This window comes from Pantherophis guttatus, chromosome 3 (genome assembly GCF_059756535.1).
Source record: "Pantherophis guttatus breed Tessera chromosome 3, ASM5975653v1, whole genome shotgun sequence".
NCBI lineage: Eukaryota > Metazoa > Chordata > Lepidosauria > Squamata > Colubridae > Pantherophis > Pantherophis guttatus.
In genome coordinates this window covers 189,154,279-189,177,079 of record NC_142065.1, presented here as the reverse complement: position 1 = coordinate 189,177,079, position 22,801 = coordinate 189,154,279, and the positions used below count along the sequence as shown (strand labels likewise).

At 37.0% G+C, this 22,801-nt stretch overlaps 2 protein-coding genes and 1 non-coding gene across 4 annotated transcripts; 2 read left to right on the top strand and 1 right to left on the bottom strand.

The window, feature by feature from the left end:
• Positions 1-1,907: 1,907 nt before the first annotated feature.
• Positions 1,908-9,528, bottom strand: LOC117668532 (uncharacterized). 2 transcript variants are annotated; one of them, XM_034422498.3, is made up of 5 exons: positions 9,373-9,528; positions 9,050-9,246; positions 6,387-6,878; positions 5,382-5,498; positions 1,908-2,831 (listed from the first exon to the last, which is right to left on the bottom strand). In XM_034422498.3, exons 2-5 carry the CDS (start codon positions 9,138-9,140, stop codon positions 2,812-2,814), a joined length of 720 nt encoding a protein of 239 aa, XP_034278389.1. In that variant the 5' UTR covers positions 9,141-9,246; positions 9,373-9,528; the 3' UTR covers positions 1,908-2,811. The 2 variants fall into 2 exon arrangements, with proteins under 2 accessions (XP_034278389.1, XP_034278388.1); XM_034422497.3 differs by lacking the exon at positions 9,373-9,528 and having other exon boundaries at positions 9,050-9,309.
• Positions 9,529-15,788: 6,260 nt separating this feature from the next.
• Positions 15,789-21,028, top strand: RPL30 (ribosomal protein L30). The gene is made up of 5 exons (XM_034422496.3): positions 15,789-15,896; positions 16,010-16,060; positions 18,480-18,625; positions 19,827-19,957; positions 20,932-21,028. Exons 2-5 carry the CDS (start codon positions 16,040-16,042, stop codon positions 20,979-20,981), a joined length of 348 nt encoding a protein of 115 aa, XP_034278387.1. The 5' UTR covers positions 15,789-15,896; positions 16,010-16,039; the 3' UTR covers positions 20,982-21,028.
• Positions 20,655-20,788, top strand: LOC117668557 (small nucleolar RNA SNORA72). Its single transcript, XR_004592314.1, has one exon. It is a non-coding gene; the product is annotated as a small nucleolar RNA SNORA72 (small nucleolar RNA).
• Positions 21,029-22,801: the final 1,773 nt, after the last annotated feature.

The following is a 22,801-nucleotide window of genomic DNA, read 5'->3' as shown; positions in this document are numbered from 1 at the left end:
ACTTTTAAAAGCATTTTTTCTACAACCTCTTTGGCCGAAAAAATGCTTTTAAAAGTAAAAAAAAGCCTCTGATGATTGCGTGGCTCAGCTGGGATTGTCAGAGGCTTTTAAAAGCCTCTTAAGGTTGTATAAAAAATGCTTTTAAAAGTAAAAAAAAAAAAGTTGGTCACACCCACCCAATCACATTAACCCCCCCACTAAGCCACACCCACAGAACCGGTAGTAACAAATTTTACATTTCACCACTGATTTTAACATTTTTGCATTTAATCTCAGGAGAGAGAACTCTTCCCTAAAAGATAGAAAGGGGGAGGCATAGTTCACAAGGCATGGTAGAACTCGTAATTTAAATGAATTTATCAACAGTCAGATAAATTAGATCTCTCGGAATAGAAGAAGTTGGCAAAAGTGGTTTTGGAATTGCTGATTAGTTTAGTGAAGAGAAGGACCAGGGGAGACATGATAGCAGTGTTGCAATATTTGAGGGGCTGCCACAGAGAGGAGGTGGTCAAACTATTCTCCAAAGCACCTGAAGACCAGACAAGGAATAATGGATGGAAACAAGGAGAGATTGAACTTGGAAATTTTCTGACAGTGAGAACAATCAACCAATGGAACAACTTGCCTTCAGAAGTTGTGGGAGCTTCATCACTGGAAGCTTTCAAGAAGAGCCTGGACTGCCATTTGTCAAAAATGGTGTAAGGTCTGCTTGGGGGTGGGGTTGGACTAGGTAACCTACAAGGTCCCTTCCAACTCTGTTAATCTGTATCTATCTTTGAAGACCCCAGGAGAAAGGGAAAGATACTGAAGATTAGAGAAGAACCAATATTAACTCAGTAAGGGAAAGAGGAAAGATCAGAAAAATTACCTATCAGTTAATGCCTGTACTAAGGAAGACATTCATTCGACAACCCATCATTCGGTACTGGAAGCATTTAGGCAATTTTGTTTCCTGGAACCAGTGTTTGCAAAGAACAAATCATGTTAGGCTAATTAATTTTTTTCTGAGATGATGACGGAACTGCTACACCAAGAGAATGCTATGGATGGGGTGCACCATGATTGCAAAGCATCTGTTAAGTCCTCATGTAAGTGCAGCTAAGGTAAACAAATATGGTATTGCAGTCCGATGGACTTGTAGCTGGATGACCTGCAAGCCCCAAAGGATGCTCATAAATGTTTCTGTATCATTCAGGAGGGAAGTAGAGTGATGTTATTGGCTGCTGCTGTTCAACCCCTTTTTTTAAAAAAAAGACTCACAAGATGAATCAAATGATACAAAATTAAGGGGATTGACATTATGGACAAAGTCACTATTCAAAAGACTCAAATGCCGGGCCAAATCCAATAAAATGATTCATTGTGACAAGTGACCTGCATCTGGGTAGGAAAGATCAGATGAATAGGTTACAGGATTGGACAGAATTGATTCAATGGGAAGGCATGTGAGTGAGATGCATCTAGGAATAGCAAGGCCTGCTAGCTGAACATGAGCAAATAGTGGTATGGCAACTAAATAAAATACAATCTTGGTTACATTAATAAAAGCATTGTATCCAGATCCTTTCCCTTTTCACACAGCATGATAATGACCAGCTGGTTGAGATTAAAACTGAATATTAGGAAATTTCCTAACAGAGTTGTTAGTGGTGATTCCAATGGAAGTTTTCAAATGGGGGGGGGGGGGAATGGCCATCAATAATTCATTAGATTCCTGCATTGAGCAGGAACTGGATTGGATATCCTATAAGATGCCTTCCATTTCGTAAGTTACATAATTCTAAAATCTATCAGTTACAAAACCTTTCTGCTTTCCTGAGTTATACCAAAAATGTAGTTAATATATTTTCTACAATACCCATAGACATTTACTCAGTAGACTCCCATATTTGGACAACATTACCATATTCCACAAATATATTATTTATTTCAAAGTTTAAGGTTACATTTTAGAGATGTTTGAAAAGGCATGAGACCAGCCATATCGCACAAATAGCAGCAAAGAATAAATGTTTCTGAAAATGAGTGAAGCACAGCTCTGCTCACTTTATTGGTTGCATAGTTTAAAGAATACTGTAATCAATCATTTCATTTTTAGCCTGACATTTGCAATATAATTTTTTTTTAGTAGGCTATCTCCTCTAATTTTTAAATATCAACAATTCATACTAGTGCTCATCTAAGTATTTTGAGGATCACAATCACTATTTTCATTAGTTTCAGGAAATGAAATTTGTATTTTCTTTCCTATATCATATTAAAGGAATAAGATCGATGCTATAAATCAGCCTAACCCCATCTGATCCCCTTTACAGTTCTTACATGTTTACAAGAAACTTCACCTAAGAAATTTAATGCAATTAATCTGCAAAAACTCCACTGGAATTTGGTTATTTTCACCCTAGTTTAGACCATATACATTCTTAGATCTAAGATTATCTATAATCACCTTTACAATTTATATTATTTGTGCTATATTATCCTTCATGTTTACCGTATTTTCTATCTAAAGCAAGTAAAAGTGTTCTGCAATTTGTAGTTCCATTGAAACAATAGCAGGAGGCACTTTCTGGCAGGTGTGATAGTTTAACAATGCAGTTCCTCAGTGGTGCCTTGGCAACTTGATTTTTCCATTAAAATTTCTTAAAATGGTTTTCACTTAGTATTCAGTAGTTGTGGTAAGTTTATACAAGCTTTTATAAAAACTAGATTTTTGTCAAACAGGAATATAAATTTTAACTGAGCAATCAAGGATAAGGTCCAGCCAGAAGCCATAAAGTTTAGCCATGAAGTCCAGCCAGAAGCCCTGGGTCATTCTTCATTAGCTTGTTCTGTAATATAAAGGCAGAATTTAAAAAGTGATAAAGATCTTCAGGTGAATAATTTTTGAAGTAAAGATATATGCACGTACCATGAAAATTTGCTAGTGTTTTTTATGTAAAAAACAAAACAAAAAAGAGAATAAGCTTTTAAAAAATTTCAGATTGGAAATGGAGATCTTGAATAGAATCCTAAAACAATTTAGATCCTAAAGCTGAACAGAAAGAAGAGATTCCAAAACTGAATAGATAATCTAGATATCCAACTAGATCAAGGATGGATAATTTGCAGCACTCCAAACATTTCTAAAAGAAAACCAGTTTGATGTAAAGGTTAAGGTAACAGGCTAAAAATCAAGAGACTGTGAATTATAGTCCCACTTTAGGCACAAAATTGACTGGGTGACCAGTCATTCTCTCTCTTCCCTAGGAAGCACACAATGGCAAATCACTTCTGAAATCTTGCCAAGAAAATGGCAGGGACATGTTCAGGCAGTTGTTAGGCGTTAGCACAGATTTGGAGGTACAAAAAAAAAATTATGAACAGAAACCCCCAGTCTACTCAGCATAACCAAAGACCAATTCCTACCTTGGAGGACTATATGCTCTCACCAGGTAAAGGAGATCACCCTTTTGCTCAGGGAAGAAGTGATAGAAGACAATCAAGTGGAAACAATCCAGGTTGTAGTTCATTAAAAAGAAATTTGAAATAAAATTGTGTCTGTATGTGTGTATCTCAGTACTGTGGTAGCATGTAGCCAACCCTTATGGGTCCTAGTCAGTACTTTGATGGGAGACAGTTAGCTTTTTTCCTCCCTGAAATAATTTTAAAGTTTCAGGAAAGAAACCTCTGCTGTCAGAAACAATAAAAAGGTATTAAAGAACAAGAACTGCTTGTTCTTTTTTGTTTGCCTTTACTTGCTTTGACTTCCAGTAGTCAGATGAGTGAGAATGAGAAATCTCAAAGCTATAGCAATAATCTGATTATTGAGTGTTTAATTAAGCATCTCATTTTCTAAGTACTTGCGGCTATTATTATCAGCTAGTTGGTTTACATCAGAAAATTCAAGGCTATGCTTTCACTTTTAAAATAGCATCCTGACTGAACAATAGGGTGAGGGTGTAGGAACCAAATGCTAAATCTGTCCAATTTGCAGCTTTCTTTGATTCAGCCTTTATTATGCTAAAAATTTTTCGACAATAATCTTTAGAGGGGAGTGACAAGGAGGATTATGGGGGGGGGAAGGAATGACACAAGTAAAGGAAGGTGGAAATCTAAAGGGGCTAACAAGTCACAAGTCAAACATGAACCAGCAGTCTCCTGCACTGCTAAAAAAAAAAGCAATTACTATGTTAACAGGAGCATTAGAGCCTAGATCATTGGGATTTAATTGTAGCATTTACTTTACTCTATTCAGACATTATTTAGAATTTTTGTCTAGTTCTGGATACCTCAGTTCACACAATGAATTCAGAGAAAGGCTATGAAAATGGTGAGGAGTCTTGAAACCAAACATTTTGAGGAACAGTTAAAGCAGGGGTGTCAAACTCATGTCACGGGGTCATCACGTGACGTATCACAATTGTTTCCCCCTTCACTAAACTGGGCTTGGGCATGGCCAGTACATGACGCATCCGGCCTGTGGGCTGCGAGTTTGACGGCCCTGTCAAGGATCTGGCAATGTTTAGGTTGCAGAAAAAATAGATTAGGAGAAATATGACAGTAGACTTCAAATAAAGACTTGTCACACAGAAGAGGTAGTGAACTTATACAGGTAGTTATTGACTTATGACTGCTATTGAGCTTTGAGTGAATTATGGTCATTGTGTTGTGCTGGTCATTAAGCAGATTGTGACCGTGACCAATTTTATGACTTGTTTTGCGGCAGTCATTAAGCAAACGCTGCAGTCAGAAAGTGAACCTATTTTTTGCAATGAGTGTCTTTGCCAGAAACCTAAAGTAAATGCCAGGTTCTGGTAAAAAAAAAAATGTGAATTTTGATCACAGGACTGCAGGATGCTGCAAAGTCCATAAATGTGGACTGATTACCAAGTGGCCAGAATGGTCATGTGGTTGTGGGGTTAGCGGGGTGGATGGCAACTGTTGGAACTTTGAATCTGGGTTATAACTTGTCTAGGACTACTTACTTGAATGGTCACTAAGCGAGCAGTCACAAGTTGAGGCCCACCTGTTCTTCAGGTTCAAACCAGATATGAAGAGGCTATTTCTGAATGTACATAGGCTGTCACATAAAGTGGTGATCTTTTTGTTGGAGGTCTTCAAACAGGGCAAAAAGATACCTTTGTAGTGCACTGAACAAGAGGTGAGACTATATGACTTTTAAGGTCATGTCCATCTATGATTCATCCTATATTTCTAGTTCTCTTTTGAATATGCATATTCATGATGTCTTCTGAAACACTTTCTCAAAGAAATTCCCAGCAAATGTACATAACAATTAACAGGCTGCTACCTGAACATCTGTTGTAGAACACACAAGAATATCAATACAATATACTGTGTTCTTAATATATTACATTTTATGTTCTCCATCAACATACCTATCTCCGTGACCAGTGAAGCTTCTCTGGTTTCTTCTTTTGTTTCCGAGGCCCCAGGTATTATCTCATGGTGTGTCTCAATTTCCACCTTTTCTCCTGCCTCACCTGGTACAGTAACTATAGAGATCAAGGCAAGGAACACTGAAAAGAGCACTGAGTGTCTCAACAAACTATAGATTTTACTCTGTCAGCCATATATTTTTTTTAACTAGGAAAAAGCACAAGAGATACCTAGTATTGCTGCTGAAATATTAGCACTTGTTTATTAGAAATTCAGTCACTAAAGGCTTTATTATTGCAATTATTCATATCCTTCATGTTAGCTTTCTTTGTGGCTGAAAAAAAAAGTTGGTAAAACTATTTAGAAATTAAATTACTAAAGCTTATCCTTAGCAATCAGCAAATCCATTTCCAGATTAGAGATGGTTACTTCCATTTGCATATATTCGTTAAATATACCGCTAGATAAAGCTTTCCCACCTAAAATTACTATCTAATTACCACTTTATCTGGTAAGAGTTATTGGAGGGAAGAACAAACAAAGGAAAAATTAACACCTGATAGCATGTGGTCATTTAATCTTGAACAGCTATTATACCTTTTTATTACTTTTTCAGGATAAATTATTGTTATTACTTTCAAATACTCAAATACTTGCTCAAATTCACTGAGCAAAAGTTTTCTGTTCCCAGGCAGAGGACCAAAAATATTAGGGTCAATATGCTGACTCTGTAAAATGCTTATAGTATTAGTATAGCCTTTATTGTCATTGTACATCATGTATACAATAAAATTGGTTTTAGTCTCACTGGTGCATCCATGACAAAAAATACAAACAACATAAATAGTATAAAGAATAATCCCTATGCAAGTAATTAGGGGGAAAAATAGAGGGCTGTAAAGCACTGTGAAGCGGTATATAAGTGTAAGCACTATTGCTATTCACACATAAAAATAATTGTTTAAACCTGTCCCTTGAAATTGTTACAAGAGAATATTTATTACCGTCTGTTAGCTGTTCCTCTTCATCCATAAGCAGTTCCGTCACAATTTCTGTTACAAAACATTGGATTTCCTCTGCTGAAGGCTCAGATGTACCCCCTTCTGAGGTTTCAGTAGGTTCAGGCTTCTTATCCTGGAGAGATTCTGAAGGTGAAGAAAGAGCAGCTTCTGTGGCAACTTGAGGATTGCTAACCAACTCTGTTGATTCCACAGCCTGAGGCCCACTAGCTTCAAGGAAGTCTAAAGCTAAGCATTGACTTCTGTCAAACTTTTCTTCTGAAGCCATTAGCTGAGGCTCTGTACCCTCAGGATCTACTCTGTGACAGGTAGAAAGGTCACATGTTGTTATTTCCTGAATCAACGCATCAGGCTCCTCTTTACGGAGATCCTCATCTCCTTTTTTCCAAGAAGATCCAAGCTTCATCTCCTCCAGGGGTTCAAGTTTAGTCTGGGCAGATCCTGTGTCATTTTTATCTGTGATAGGGAAGCTGTCATCTGATTTCCCAGTGTTGATCAAGTGTGTGTTTTAAAGAAGAGAGAGAAACAAATAAATATTTGCAGCCACTGTTAATCAGGGAGTTATCTTTTTATGCATTTTGTTTCCTTCTGAATTTTCTATTTACTCACCTCTCATCCTACCCATATGATTTATTATAACTTATGAAATTGTTATTCTTTAAGGTACCACATGTTGCTTTGTTATAACTAATCGCTGGGAAATAATATGGACAGAACTCTATGTATTTTAAATACATAGAGTGTGGTTACAAATAGGTAAATGAGCTAAGGCCTGATGTTTCTGAGGAGATTATGGTGATCCTCTTCCTATGTTCAGAAAAATGCTGAAACTGTTCCAGAGAGCATTGTACAAGATTCAGCCATCTTTGCTTTTATGTTTGTTTTATCTTTGATTTCACTGTTATTTAGTTTTTATCCCTACTTACAGTTGTTTTTCTCTATATAACTACCCTATATAACTACTCTATAACTATCAGAAGTCCTTTGACTTTGGTGGGATATAATGGAAGAATCTTACATTTCCAACAACATATACAAAATCAGGAAAAAAATCCTTGAAGGGGAGAGGCAAAAAAACAACCTAAAGAGCATTTTCATACATATAAATTATTACCTGCTGTGGGCAGAAATCCAAATAGTAAAAGAAAAAGAATGGAGTATCTTATGAGGAGAGAGGCTTAACGCATCTGAAAGCTAATCAAAATCACTTCATAGCCCAATATTTTAATGCAGGTCCCATGTGAACAGGTTTATTTTCTGTATATTTGTGAATTATATCGTATCAACCTGAATAAATATATATTTCAAATACTATTATTATTGCTATTTATCGTTTTAATGATTACTGGCTAGTAAATTGCCTAGTTTACACTACTGTCTGTAGTGAAGCCACCATTCTGAAATCAGCATTAAAAAAAACTGCACCAGTTAGCAGACTTTGCTTCACATTTCTATGACTACAATAAAAATATAATTAGACCTAACAGCATATATGTATGTAACACTGGTCCTTCATGTAATATATTATCAAAGCATGTCAGATGGATTAAGAGATCATTTAAAAGTTAGAATATCATTTTAAAACTTTACTAAAATTATCACATATTAGCAGTTGTAAAGTTCCTCAAAAACAGAAATGAGAAAACTGATGTACGTCTTTAAATTACAAAAGGAACATTTATTTTAAAATACAATTCTAAAATTAATCAGAAATACTTAAAATTTGTCACATCAAAATGCACACAAAAATGCAGTTTTTATCAATATTTTCTACATGAGTTGATTTTGAAGAAAGCATCTCTTTACATAGCTATCTTTAAAACTGATGCATAATCCTCATTAATTTCAGTACAATTCATCTCAGAATTTTAGCAGTTCCAGTTCAATCACTGTTTTTCTGGATTTGGAGAAAATGCTGAAAATAAACATTAAGGACAAACCAACTTGTAAAAGAGCAATATGTCATTATTGATTAATTATAATTAATAAGGATAACAGCCCTATGCTAATTTGTTAAAATAGGCTCATTTAACAGAGTGAGGATTTATTCTTCAGGATCTACTGCATATTACTAGAATGGAATTTGATCACTAGGTCCATCCATAATGAATGATTAAGTGGTTTCCTCTTTTGATTTCTCCTAAGTGCCATAGAGAATGGACAAGGGTGCGAATAGGGGCAAAAGACTAAAGCAAAGCTGAACTTTTGCAATGCGGGGCTGGAAATTACTTGCCCTCCGATGCCATCTGTCAGAAATGGTGTAGGCAGGGTCTCCTGCTTTTGGGGAGGGGGGGTTGGACTAGATGACCTACAAGGTCCCTTCCAACTCGGTTAATCTGTTAAATGATGGAATGGGATACACAAAGGGGAAGTCAACGAGGGCAGCCAAGAACAGGCTGCCCTGAAGTAATAAAGGCGACTAAGAAGCTCTTCAGTTGCAGACGTTGGTGGGGGGGGGGGGAGGAAGAGAGCTGCATTTCCGAAAATCGTTATTTTTTCTCCGCGTTGATTTAGCTTTCTTATCGGCCAGGCTTTTCCAGCCTTGCATGTCTTACACATCCCCAAACTCCGCTTCTTGAAGCGATGCCACTTGCGAGGGCGACTCCTCCACTTTGGCGTTAAAACGTTAACAACCGCCGAGCACTCACCGCACTGGGGCAACCCGTTGGCCTCCGGGGATTTGGGAGTTTGCCGGCCGAACTCCTTGACTTTGGTTTGAGCGCTGCTCGAGCACCCCATGGCGTGGTGGTTATAATAACACCGGCTCCCAAGGGCGCCAGGCACCCAGGTGAGTCTTCTCGGCTGTGGCTGGAGATGAGACCCCGGCGAGTCGGCTCTCCGCTTCCTGCCAGGAAAGGAATACGCACAGGTGGTTCCTCCTCGGACGCGTAAAAAAAAAAAAAAAAAGCCCAACCAAAGCACACCCCTCCCCTCCCTTCCCCTCCCGCGTTGCGCTGGCAGAGCAACTCACCCCTCGCCCGCTCGCGCGGGAGAGTGTTTATCACTCCGGCTCGGTTGCCATAAGAACGGCTCAGTGAGGGGTAGTTTCCAACAAGCCTCCTCTCAGATTTTTGGCATGCCCGGTCTTGGTGCGGGGCGCAGGCGCGTCTGAGGCGGCCCAGAGACTGAACCGCAAGAGAGCGAGGAAGAGTTAATGGCAACCACGTGCGGCGATTCTGCTAAAATGGGCTGAAGGCAGCCTACCCTGCCTGGGACCTTTCGCCAAGCGCCCTCCCCACCCGCTCCTCAAAATCCAACTTTTGTTGATTCCAGGAATACACAACCCCCAAATCCTTTCTGACACGACTGTGATCATTTTCAACAACACTTCATCGCCTTTTTTAAAAAAATTTTATTTTTTAAGACATAAACATAAAATACATCTTTTCAGAACGAAGCATTGATCCGGTCATAAATCGGTGCAATTACTAACTCCTCTTTTAACAAAAACTTTTTTTCCCTCAATCTCCACTAATTACCATCTTATAAAAAATAATTAAAAAAAAGAAAATGGAGAGAAAAAAAAACAGACTAACTCATAATGACTTACTCAAAACAATTGCCTTTCTATTATTTCACCTCAGATCTTAATTTTCAAATAGCACAACTTAATATTTTACACATTTGTTTCCCTAAATTCTATCTATTTAACAGTATCATTATCCCAAAAACCATTACTTAAATCTTTAAATCCTAACCCAATATCATTTCATTTTTTTTCTTTTTGCTTAGATGAATGTATCTTAAAATATAAATCATTACAATTATTATAAATATTTAAACAATATTTTAACTATTGCTCCCAATATAATCATCTTCATTGCTGTTTATCCCAACATAATCATCCTACTCTTCATTGCGTTTTTATAACGCCTCAGATAATCTGAATTATAACCATCACTTCAGTGTGCTCAATGCATCCATAGCTATAAACAACTTTCCGCCACATATGTGGGCCTGTATTTCCTCAGCCAGGAAGGGCACATCCCCAAGTCCCAAATGTCCTTATGATTCTTGATGAATATGTATTTTATGTACACTGACAGCATATGCACCAAGACAAATTCCTTGTGTGTCCAATCACACTTGGCCAATAAAAAATTCTATTCTATTCTATTCTAAGTGCCAAATGTCCTTCTTGGTATGGCTGTGATGGTGGTGAATGCAATTCAAAAAACACCATCTCAGATTATTTGGGGCTGACCTGCATGTGGGTAGTGCAATCCTTAACTAGCAACAAAGGACACTTAGGGAACCCCTAAAAGTTATGTTTGGCAAGGCCAATGCTACCTTTTATTGTTACTTTTCTTCCCTTTCATTATTTTTCCCCCCATCATAATATTTGATGACGGGCACTCTGCATTTTAGCTTTGTGTGTGGGGGTGTTGTGTGCCTATGGTGGGATGCCATTTGCTCCTGACTCAGACAATAGGCCTATTGTTTTAAAGTTACACATTTACTTGGTTGTTTGGGGACTTGGTCTGCATTGCACAGGTATGGTAACCATTATGATTTATGCTTTGAAAACTAGTTTATTTCCTGGTGAAAGAAAAGCAAAACAAATATTGCAGGTTCTTTAATTATCTTGAATAGCTGTTGCATCAGGTGGTCCATGTGGGTGATGCAACTAGTAATTGTTTAACCTTCTAAACATTTGCAACATACCAACCAGGCAGATGGGAAGTGTGGAACATACAAGCTGGAGGCAAGTTTGTACAAAACAGTTAATCCAATGCAATCAGTTTTTGTGTTTGATTAGAAAACATTCACAAGCAATGCAAACATTAATGAATACTGTACAAAGTACGTCTCTTTCAGATGTAGTCATAAACATAAAAAGTAACAGAAGTTATCTAAATATATATGAATATCTGTTGGATTCTGCAACTTAACTGATTAATTCATCATATTTCAATTATAGGAAGCTAAAACGTGATTTTTGAGACTAGGAGCGTGTTCCTGAAGGTCACAGTTGACTTCCTATGTTGCCAGTTGAATCTGAAGCCTATTTCAAATTGCTCATAATAGTTTTTTCATGGGTACCAGACCATCCAATTTTATAATGTTCACTCTGCTCCTTTAATTCAATGGAACACATTTTGTTGATCCTTCCCTTGGATACATCTGACATCAGTTGTTAATTCTGCTTGATTCATTATGTAGGTCATACTGTGGAACAAACTGACATTGGAGTTGGAACAAGTCCCTTCCTTATTAGAGTTTAGCAATTGGCTCAAAATATGTTAATTATTTAACTGCTTAACTTTTCCAAACAATTTAATTATTTGAAAATATAATTGTTTAATAATGTTTTAATAATGCTTTAACTGTATTTCTATAAGTCACCACAAACCATTAGAGGAGGTTTAATATGCTCTAAATAAATGAACATGTGCATTTGTTAGGTTGTATTATCCATCTATTGACTATATTTTATTTTATTTGTATTTCACCTTTTTTTTTTTTTGCAATGTACATAATGTTGACTCCTTTATTTTCCTCACAACAATCTTATTAAGATAGGTTGGGCTGACTGATCCAAAGTCACCAGTTGGTTTCCATGCCAAAGGAGGAACAGTCAGTTTAGAGTCCAACACTTTAACTACTATATCAAATTTTATATGTATGTTTTGAGATGTGCACTAGGAGTTGATTATTTTCTAGGTTTTGTCTATACTTCTGCAGTCTTTGTTTTTTCAGATTTTTAAAAACTGTTTCCTGACTGGTGATAGAATGACAAAAATGTCAGTGTTGATTCAGCAGATTGCAACCTTCCAAAATTCTCATTGTGTTGGATTTGGAACAATGAGGTCTATTTGGTTTCTAGACCCTAAGTGAATAGGACAGTACATGCATCAGAGGTAATTGAATGAGCATGTTTACACTTCCTTTGTAAATGATAATTTTTCATGAACCTCAGTCTGCCACTTTTAATCCCATAGGAAGAAAACTAATTAGTGTGGTTGCCAAAATGGAATTTTAATAAAGCCCTTTGGCTTGTTTGATGAGAGAAATGCATGAAAGAAATGTCCAATGTCTGCTAATTTTACAGAGTGTTTGGGAGGTTCTGAATATGGTATTAGGATAACAATGTTCACAGTGATAAAATACCAAGCAGAGTTGAAAGGTAGCAGTAGTAAGGTAAATGTACAGACAGCCCTTTACTTACCATCACAATTGGGACCAGACTTTCTATTGCTAAGCAAGGCAGTTGTTAAGTGAATCATGCAGTTGTTAAATGGATTCTGCTTTCCCCATTGATTTTGCTTGTTGGAAGCTGACTGGGAAGGCTGCAAATGGGGTTCACATGACCCCAGGACCCTGCAACTATAGTAAATTCATGACAATTGCCAAATGCCCAAATTTTGATCATATTGTATGAATGTGGGGATGCTGCAACAACCAGAAGTGTGAGTACTGGTCATAGGCCACTTTTTTCAGTGTCATGGTAACCTTGAATGGGTACTAAATAAATGATTAAATGTTGAGGACTATCTGTAAATCAAATGAATAAATAAATAATACAACTAACTTAAACGGCTCCTTTGGTTCCACCAACAACATACTTGTCTATTTGCAAACTAACAGACTTTGAAGAGTCTTATAGATTTGAGAAAAATAACTTGATAGTCTCATCTTCTCAGTGCAGATGCAACTGTCTTAATAGAATGAAGATATATTGTTGCCTGAAATTTAAAAAAAAGATTCTGCCCCTTTTATATATAAAAGTTGACTGGACTGGTCATCAAACCTTACTGTCACTTTTATGATAAGAGAACACCCACCACACTATTAGATGTGGTAGCCTGTTGTAGAAGGACCAGGATAGGATCTGCATCAATACGTTTAATGGAAGATATTTACACTGAGTCCAAACTACCATCCTTGTGCAGAAATCGAAATGAATCCTTTGCTCCTAGTTAGCATTTTGCCATTTTCACTGAGGAATTTTCTTTATTTTGAATAGATCCATTATATTACCTTTAGTTAAAATTCCAATGTAATCCTTGAACATTTATATTTATTCTATTCCTCTTGATCAAACTTTCTTACTCAGTTACTGCAGTCACGTAATGGGAGTTATCAATCAGGTCTCTGACGTACTGATAAGACATTGTCTTCCTATATTAAGAATTCAGTGTCAGCTAGAGGGCAGTAGTTAGTCAGCACCTGGCTGATCTCAAAAAGCTAAGCTATGTCTAGAAATACTCTGCATATATGGTAAATATTTATAATTATGATCCACTGATTATTTCCTAAAACAAAGTGAACAGCAAAAAATCTGGTGGGAAAGACATTTACTGTTAATCCAGGTTGGATTACAAAATAGGATGGTGGTTAGCATTTATGTTCAAAGGTGCTTCTTTAATAAGTTGGACAGCACAAATTTTACATTTCAAAATTTCAAAGTTATCAATTATTCATCCCTGCTTTATAAAAGTATGGTCTAGGACCAAAGTTTGATGGATCTCCTTAACTCATATCTCACTATTTCATAGAGAACTGTTTTATTCTTCAATTTAGTACAATCTCTTCAAAGTGGCTCATCTACCTTCCCCATTATGTTTCTTTGATTTTCATGAATCTTGCCAAACACTTTTTCTAGTCCCATCCCATTATCCTCCCCTCCCCTCCCCCCAAATATAATTTTGTTTCTACACTATTACAAACATGCAGTTTTTGGGGCAAAGCATGACACAGATTTGCCATTGTCTTTTTCTATAACTTTTCATTGTTCAGTCCAATCTGGAGAACTGCTGTTTCCCCATTTTTTCTTTACCAAGCTGGTCCCACTTAACTTCCATGGCCAAAAACTCCAACATGGTAGCACTTGTTGAGACAAAAGCTTGTGTAGTTTTACTACACTAGGTAAGAGCCTGATGGAATGGTAATTTTAAGCTTAATTTAAAGAAGGCAGCAGAAATGTATGGATCTAGAACGGACTTTCCCTAGTTGCTGAGATCAAAGCAGATAGGGAACACAGCAGATAATTCAATTAGAGACTTTGCTACCCAAATTCCTTTCCCCTAAAAACTGTGCTTTATCAATGAGTTAGAGAAACTGGGATTATCTTTTCCTAGCAATCACAATGCCCATCTTCTATGTTTACATTTCAGTTTATACGATAGTATCCACATTTTGGGTATGTTTTAACTGTTCACCAATGAAATTATACAGTACTTGTTAATGCCATGATTTTCCCATTGTAATGCTTTAAAACTCACAGCTTAGAACAAATCTATGCATGTGTCCCTCAATTCCAAATGCTCTCTATTTTGCAAATTATAGATTTTAAAGAGATTTTGAACATTTTGCATGTTCATTGAGGCACACAAGAGGTTAAACGAATCCAGTTTGCTGGGACAATAATCCAAGTAAGAGTATGGTGCCAATTTTTGTTTGAAAATATTCAAAAGAAAATATTCAGGATTCCAATTACAAATATCAATTTGGACTTTCCTTCCTCCAGAGATAAAACTCTCTACATGTAGTTGTTACCCATAAAACTCAGGCACCCAAGTTCATGTGGAGTTAAAAAGTACTTAGTCTCAGAATTTGAAATACACCCAGTATCTTTGTAAAGTAGCTTTTCCATCGCCATCACCTACAATACAAACCACAAGTACTTGAGGCAAAGCAAAAGGCATTAAGGGGGTGGTGAAGTCTTTGTATAGGTATAGAAACAAATGAAACATATTAGATTTAGAACAGAATAGAGCTGGAAGGGACCTTGGAGGTCTTCTAGTCCAGCCCCCTGCTCAAGCAGGAGAAATGTAAGTAATGTGTCAAAGAAACAAATCAAGCTATAAAAGACATTGATGTACAATAAAGAATTTGCTCTGTAAGACTTGAGAAAAGACAGCCACAATTAAAATGTTTCATCTCCTTTCCTTTCCCATCTATTTCGTTAAGCTTGCAACTGTAATGAAGGACTTCAGAATACAGTACAGCCCTATTACTTAACAGTCCCTGAAAGGGCTAGAGTTTGTACATTAAAGGACATTCCTTTGCTCAAAGGAAAAACATGGTTTCCTAAAGTTGAAAAGGACGCAAAGATGCTATGCTAAAATGCTAAGTTCACCAACATTAAAATGCTAATAATGAACCCTAAAAGTTTATGCAGTTCTATACAGCAAAACTGACATCCTCCGATTATTCATTCTTCTTAATGTCCATTCTTCTTAAAAGTTGCCAAGGTTGAGAAACACTGCTTTACCCTTTGCACTGTGAACCAGGAAAAAAAGCTAGTGCCCCGAATAAACCTATGCAAAATCGCTAGTTTTATGAAGCGCGGCAGTCTCGCGATTGTTGCGCGCGCATCCTCAACGTAATGGCAGAAAGCCGCGAGGGTTTTCGGAAGTGGGGGGGGGAATTGAGGTGTCCGCTCTCGCGAGAGTCGCTGTCGGTCGCGCTGAACCCGCGTGGTCCTACGCGTTGCCGCGAGAGACTTCCTTCCTTTCCTCGTTGCCCGGCCATCTTGGAGGCGCTCCTCTGGTGAGCGGGGCCTGGGCCTTTGGAGGAAGGGGCCGCCTTGGGTGAGGGGAGCGTTTGGCGGGTGGAAAACGGCTGTGCTCGGCCGCAGTGTTGACTCTTTTCCTTTTGCGCAGGCAACGGCAGGGCCGACGTGAGCCGGCAAGATGGTGGCCGCCAAGAAGACGGTGAGTGAGCGTGCCAGCCAGCCGGCTGACCTGACGATAAAAGGGGATAACCGGGGATCCCGAGTTTCAGCAGCGCTCCCAACGATTGCGAAAGGCCTCTTGACTCGAGACGACAAATTTCTGATCAAACGGGGTGGAGGGTTGCTGATCGGAAGAGGCACTGATAACACCTAAGCAACAGCGATTGGGCCTTCCTTCAGCCTCCTAGAAAGCGCGGTCCATTTCGGAGCTTTCCGCCCTAGTTGTTGCTTCCATGCCGGGTGTCATATGGAATGGCAAAGGCAGATGCTATGACACAAAGAGTCCATTTGTAGGTCTTTGGGTGATGGCCGTAGGTTTTGCTGCCTCCTGGTACCATCTGTGCTGTATATGCGCACATACAGACAGAATAAAGAATTAGAATCCTTTATTGGCTAAGTGCGATTGGACACACAAGGAATTTGTCTTTGGTGCATTATGTACATTCTCAGTGTACATAAAAGAAAAGATACATTCGTCAAGAATCATAAGGTACAACACTTAATGATAGTCATAGGGTACAAATAAGCAATCAGATCATACTAGGAAACTATAAATTGTAAGGATACAGCAACAAGTTACAGTCATACAGTCATAGGTGGGAGGAGATGGGGGATAGGAACGATGAGACGTTTAATAGTAATGCAGACTTAGTGAATAGTTTGACAGTGTTGAGGGAATTATTTCTTTAGCAGAGTGATGGCGTTAGGGAAAAAACTGTTCTTGTGTCTAGTTGTTCTGGTGTGCAGTTTGATCCAGGCTTTGTTGCAGCTGTGAAAAATTTATGTGGCTGGGGTTTTTGCCACAGCGCCAGGTCTCCATATATTTGGATCTTGCACTGTTTCTTTGAGTTTTTCTATGCAAGTGTGCTTTATTTTTAAAAAAATCAGTCCATCTGAAACTGACAGTTTTGAATAAATGCGTTCACTTTATAGGCATTTTAAAATAATGTTTTTGAGAGCATATTAGGATGAAAAGAAACACCAGTATTTGGATTTATTAAACACTACTGGTTAAGCAATTCATATTATGAATTCTCTCTTGAAGTTACTCTTTATGGCTTGGGATTGAACAAGAACTGTAATAGAATTATAGGCATGATTAGCTTTTGCTCTCAAACGACTTAGTTTTTAAAAAGGCTGGAAGATACAATTGTATTCTAATAACTCTTGACTGAGCTTTTGAGAAAGAGAAAATTCAACAAATATTAGTTGTGTTTTAAATGGGATTTTTAAAAGATATTTTGGTTGCATTGTACCATGTTAAAAAGCTTGCAAACTATTAATGTTGAAGAAAATGTTACATTTTATGGTGAGGCCAGCATATAGAGCCAGGCATGTAGGGAGAAAATAGACAAGGTATTTTAATGCCTTATGTATAATAGAAGAGCTAAGACAGTCTTTGCACAATTTCATGTTGTGTGCCAGTTGCATCCATTCCTGGAATATGAGCCCTGTGGCCTGCCACTCATGCTCTGATCATCTCGGTTGGATTATTGCAACATGCTCTTCATGGGGCTACCCTTGAAGAGTGTTCAGATGCTACAACTGGTACAGAATGTGGCACTGTGGACAGTTCTGGAGGCCCCTTTAATGGTACATGTGACACTACTGTTATGCATACTGCACTGGTTGCCAATTTTTTGGATGGGGGTCTAATTCAAGATGTTGATCATTATATATTGCTCAAAAAAATAAAGGGAACACAAGTAGAAGACATCCGAGATCTGAATGAATGAATTAGCCTTATTAAATACTTTGTTCGTTACGTACAATAGTTTATACACTGCTCAAACAACTAAAGGGAACACAAAACTACTGTATGTAACGAACAAAGTATTTAATAAGGGTATTTCATTCATTCATATCTCGGATGTCTTCTGCTTGCGTTCCCTTTATTTTTTTGAGCAGTGTATTTAAAGCCCTTTATAGCATGGGTCCAGGGTCTCTGAAGAGCTATGTCGTCCCAAAGGGACTAGCCCACCCTGCTTGCTCCAGAAAAAGGGGCCCACTTTGGATCCCCTCTGCCAAAGAATTTCAACTGGCGGGGTTCAGGAGAAGGGCCTTTTCTCCTATGACCCCTGGCCTCTGGAATGTTCTCCTGCTGTAAATGAGGTCTTCCCCTGGCCTTTGGGAAGAGCCTGAAAACTTGGGCTTTGCTGTCTGACCTGGGGCCCCAACCGAGTTTGCTATGCTGATGGGATAGAGATCCCAAACCCCAGATCGCCCATCATCTTGGGTTTTAGCTTTCCCATTTAATTATCCTAATTTTAATTGCCTTGAATTATCTTTTTTTACTTTTTATTATATTGTAAACTGCTCAATGTTGCAGTGAGAAAGGTGGCATAAAAATTTAATAAAATGCAAAAAACATTCTATACATTCACTTTTTTTTTTAACAGAAAAAGTCTTTAGAGTCCATAAACTCTAGACTTCAGCTGGTTATGAAAAGTGGTAAATATGTACTTGGATATAAACAAACTCTGAAAATGATTCGGCAGGGCAAAGCCAAGTTGGTTATCCTAGCCAATAACTGTCCTGCTTTGAGGTAAGTGCACTTTTTGATTAGTTTTATTAAAGGATCACATAAAAGAGTTGCTTTCTTATAGTATTAATGAAAATGTTTTACCATTGACTTGTAGATATTTTTAACTTTTTTATATAGCTTTTCAAATATATTAATCAGCCAGACGCTGGATATCAATTTTTTTGCTGAAATTAGATTTCATCAATGAAGGGAGGTTGGATGAGACATTCCAACACTGTAATTTTGTGATCTTATAGGTTATTAACTTGATTTTTTTTAAAGGAAGACTATGTGATGGGGTAATGTGAAGATAAAAGTTCTGAATATATATAATAGAAGAAAACTGTGATACCTTTATAGGTTTATATGCTCATGGGAAATTATTATATTGATATATTAGAATTGATAAAGTATGTTCTGCTTGCATATAGCAATTATATTATGGATATATAATGTATAAAGCCTTTATGAGATTTTATTTTGAAAAAAATTTGCAAAAATATTGCCAGCGCCAATGGTCTTTGGTTAATAACCAGAAGAACCTCAATTTACTCTTCAAATCTAAGCTCCAACCTACCTGTATATTGCAGGTTAAAATAGATTTAATCTAGTCTTCATAATGCATTAGGTAAAGGTAAAGGTTCCCCTCGCACATATGTATTAGTTGTTCCCGACTCTAGGGGGCGGTGCTCCTCTCTGTTTCAAAGCCAAAGAGCCAGTGCTGTCCAAAGATATCTCCGTGGTCATGTGGTCAGCATGACTAAATGCTAAAGGCGCACGGAATGCTGTTACCTTCCCACCAAAGGTGGTCCCTATTTTTCTACTTGCATTTTTTATGTGCTTTCGACCTGCTAGGTTGGCAGAAGCTGGGACAAGTAAAGGGAGCTCACCTCGTTACGTGGCACTAGGGATTTGAACCGGTGAACCTTTTGATCGACAAGCTCAGCGTCATAGCCATTGAGCCACCGTATCCCTTCATAATGCATTAGTCCCATAAAAATTAATGTATAAATTGTGATTGAATTAAATAGTTGTATTGTGTGTTTATTTTGTTCACTGTACAGAGTTCCTTTTAATAAACTGGTGGCTGTATGTTTTAATAAACAAATGAAATGAATAAAAATTAATTGTTAATGTCCTAACAGGACATTTCATAGAAGTAAAATGTGACGTAATCTGGAACAAAGCCAAATAAATACCCTGTTTATTTCTGTACCTTTAGAAAATCAGAAATTGAGTACTATGCTATGTTGGCCAAAACTGGTGTGCATCACTACAGTGGCAACAATATTGAACTGGGAACAGCTTGTGGGAAGTACTACAGAGTATGTACACTTGCTATAATTGACCCAGGTATGTATGTTGTATTTAGTATCTGTCTGGATGAAGTTGTTATTTTAATTGGATTTACCTTTATCTTGGTCTATTCACTAGGATTCTCTATAAATGTTATTGAATTGAGAACTCTGCACTTCAATATGCTAATATAAAATCAAGTGTGTTTGTAAAACAAAAATTGTATAATCTTATTTCATATGTGGTTTTAAGATTTATATTCTCACTAGAATAACCTTTGTCCTGATCAGAAGAAAATATGTTTGTCAGGAGGTCATTGAAATTGACCTGTAGGTCCAGTGGAGCAAATAATTTTAGAATTAAGCATCTGGTAACTAATAAAGTTCATTCTTTATTATCATTCTAATCAAGTACCATTCATCTGGTAACTAATAAAGTTCATTTACCATCTTTCTTGCCACAGTTGTTAAGTGAATGACTGCAGCTGTTAAGTTAATTACATGGTTCTAAAGTGAATTTAGCTTCCCCACTGGCTTTGCTTGTCAGGTCGGAAAAGATGATCACATGACACTGGGCGATGGCAATCGACATAAATATGAGTCAGTTGCCTAGCACCAGAATTAAGCATCTGGTAACTAATAAAGTTCATTTGCTGTATGGGTTCTTAAAGTGCATTAGAAAGTAATTTAGTAGAGGTTAAAGATTTAAACTATGTATTGGATGTGAGAAGTTAATTTATCTTGATGAAAGTTAAATGCGAATATTCTCGCTGTTCTGGTTTGTACAGTAATCAGTGCAGGCTAGACATTCGCTATATTACCACTTTGCATTGTGTCCTCAGGGCTAGTTGGTCTCTCTAGTTCTGATTTTTACCTGCAAGTTACATTAACTGATTGAACTTTATAGTATGATCTATCATTGGGAATATATTCAGATACGGTTATCAAGAAAATTTTTGTAATACAGTATACTGTACATGACAAAGGTGTTTGTGAAATTTTGATACTGAAGTATGATGTTTTCCCCAACAGGTGACTCTGACATCATTAGAAGCATGCCAGAACAAACCAGTGAGAAGTAAAGTTAATAAACTTTAAATTTTGTGTAATAAAACTGGCTTTAAATCTGTTGTTGGTATGAGTTTTTATAAGTCAGATACAACTAGTTGTATGCAAAGTTGATGGAGAAATCAAATAGTAAAGGTCTAAATAAAATAATTTAATTAGGAGTTAAAGACCAATGGGATTAAAGAATATAGCCATATTTGGCTCCGCTGATTGAGTTCTGTAAAGAGAGAGATGACCAAAAAAACAAAACACAAACTAATCTACAATATCCACATTTATCATCAATCTTGTAGCACCTACTTCATAAATGTGCATGTACATATGTAAGCATATTCAAATTGTACTGAGCATTTGAAAACCAGCGGAGGTCTTTAAACATGATTAGAAACCATCTAGAGTTGCTTAATTGTATAAATGCAGGAAGGAGGGAACCAACCAACCATCTTCTAATTAGGGCTATGCAGTGTTTCACATTCAGTATGGAAAAAATTCTGAGTGTGCTGAGAGACTTGCAGTTCTTTGTAGAAGCTGCTACTGCTGCAGAATAGGAAAAAAATGCTAGGCTAAAGATAGGCAAAAGGAAAAGATAAGTGTGCTAGGGAGACAAAAAAAGAGTAAAAACAGGCTGAAGGGAGGGCAAAAAGAAAAACCATGTTTAAATATTGTAGAAAAAGTAAAATTTAGTAAACAAACACTTCATCATCTAGGCAACTTAGACCTCAAGAACAATTCATTAGTTATTTGAATCTCATGCTAATTCTGTATTATCAGTAAGGGTGACTACCTTTCCTTACTTGGGGGAACCACCACACATTAAAAGTAAATAAGGATATACCGTAGTTAAGCAAATTCAGCCTTTTATTTAGAGCAAGAAAGCCAAACAGAATAGCTTATGAACAACTGAAAGAAAAACAATAGATGGTGGGAAAAGGTTATTGGACATAATTTATTTTTGGCATAATTCAGCTAAGGCACTTCTTAATTTGTTCTGAAATAATACTATAATTCATTCTGGAATGAATTAATTTTCCCATATGATGGCTATCCATTCCTGCAAGTATCCGTTGGCCAACACATCGAATACTTGTGTGATACATATGTTTTGAGATATTTTTTTTTTTAATAAAATGAAGATATTCAAAATTTTGGTATATAATTCTAGCAATAAAATAACATTTTATACATTCTATCCCCAAACCCTATCCCACATATAAATACTTAGTGGTTAATATGAACATAGGGAGTGCGCCTTAAATATGTTGGTTACTACTTCTCAAATTCTTAGAATCAATCACTTATGAGAAGTGTTGGCTATAGAAAGAGTTTAAGCACAGAGAAATTACTTGTTATTACTGCAGATATTGGCATTACCGCTGCATGAGAAGCACAGGAAACCATTGTAACATAACACTTGAGTGCGTCCAGTCAATACATTATTACAATGAATAGTGAACAATATTTGGCCTTTCCAGATTTCTAAATAGTAAAAATCGCCTTTTATACCGTGTTTCCCTGAAAATAAGACACTGTCTTATATTTGTTTGAACCCTGAAATAAGTGCTTGGCCTTATTGCCATGCGCTCAAAAGCCCGATTGGGCTTATTATCAGAGGATATCTTATTTTGGGGGAAACTGCACTAATATTTTACAATATATAGCTTCTCAATTGAAAAAATATAGTTTTCTAAAACGTTTGTAATTTTATCTTAGTCAATGCAAAAATACACTATTACAGTACTCTAAATTACTGAAGTTATAAATTCTCCTTTTTTGTGCACGTACCTACCTACACTTTGATACATTTTCTTGTGTGTAAATATCCAACAAAGGTATA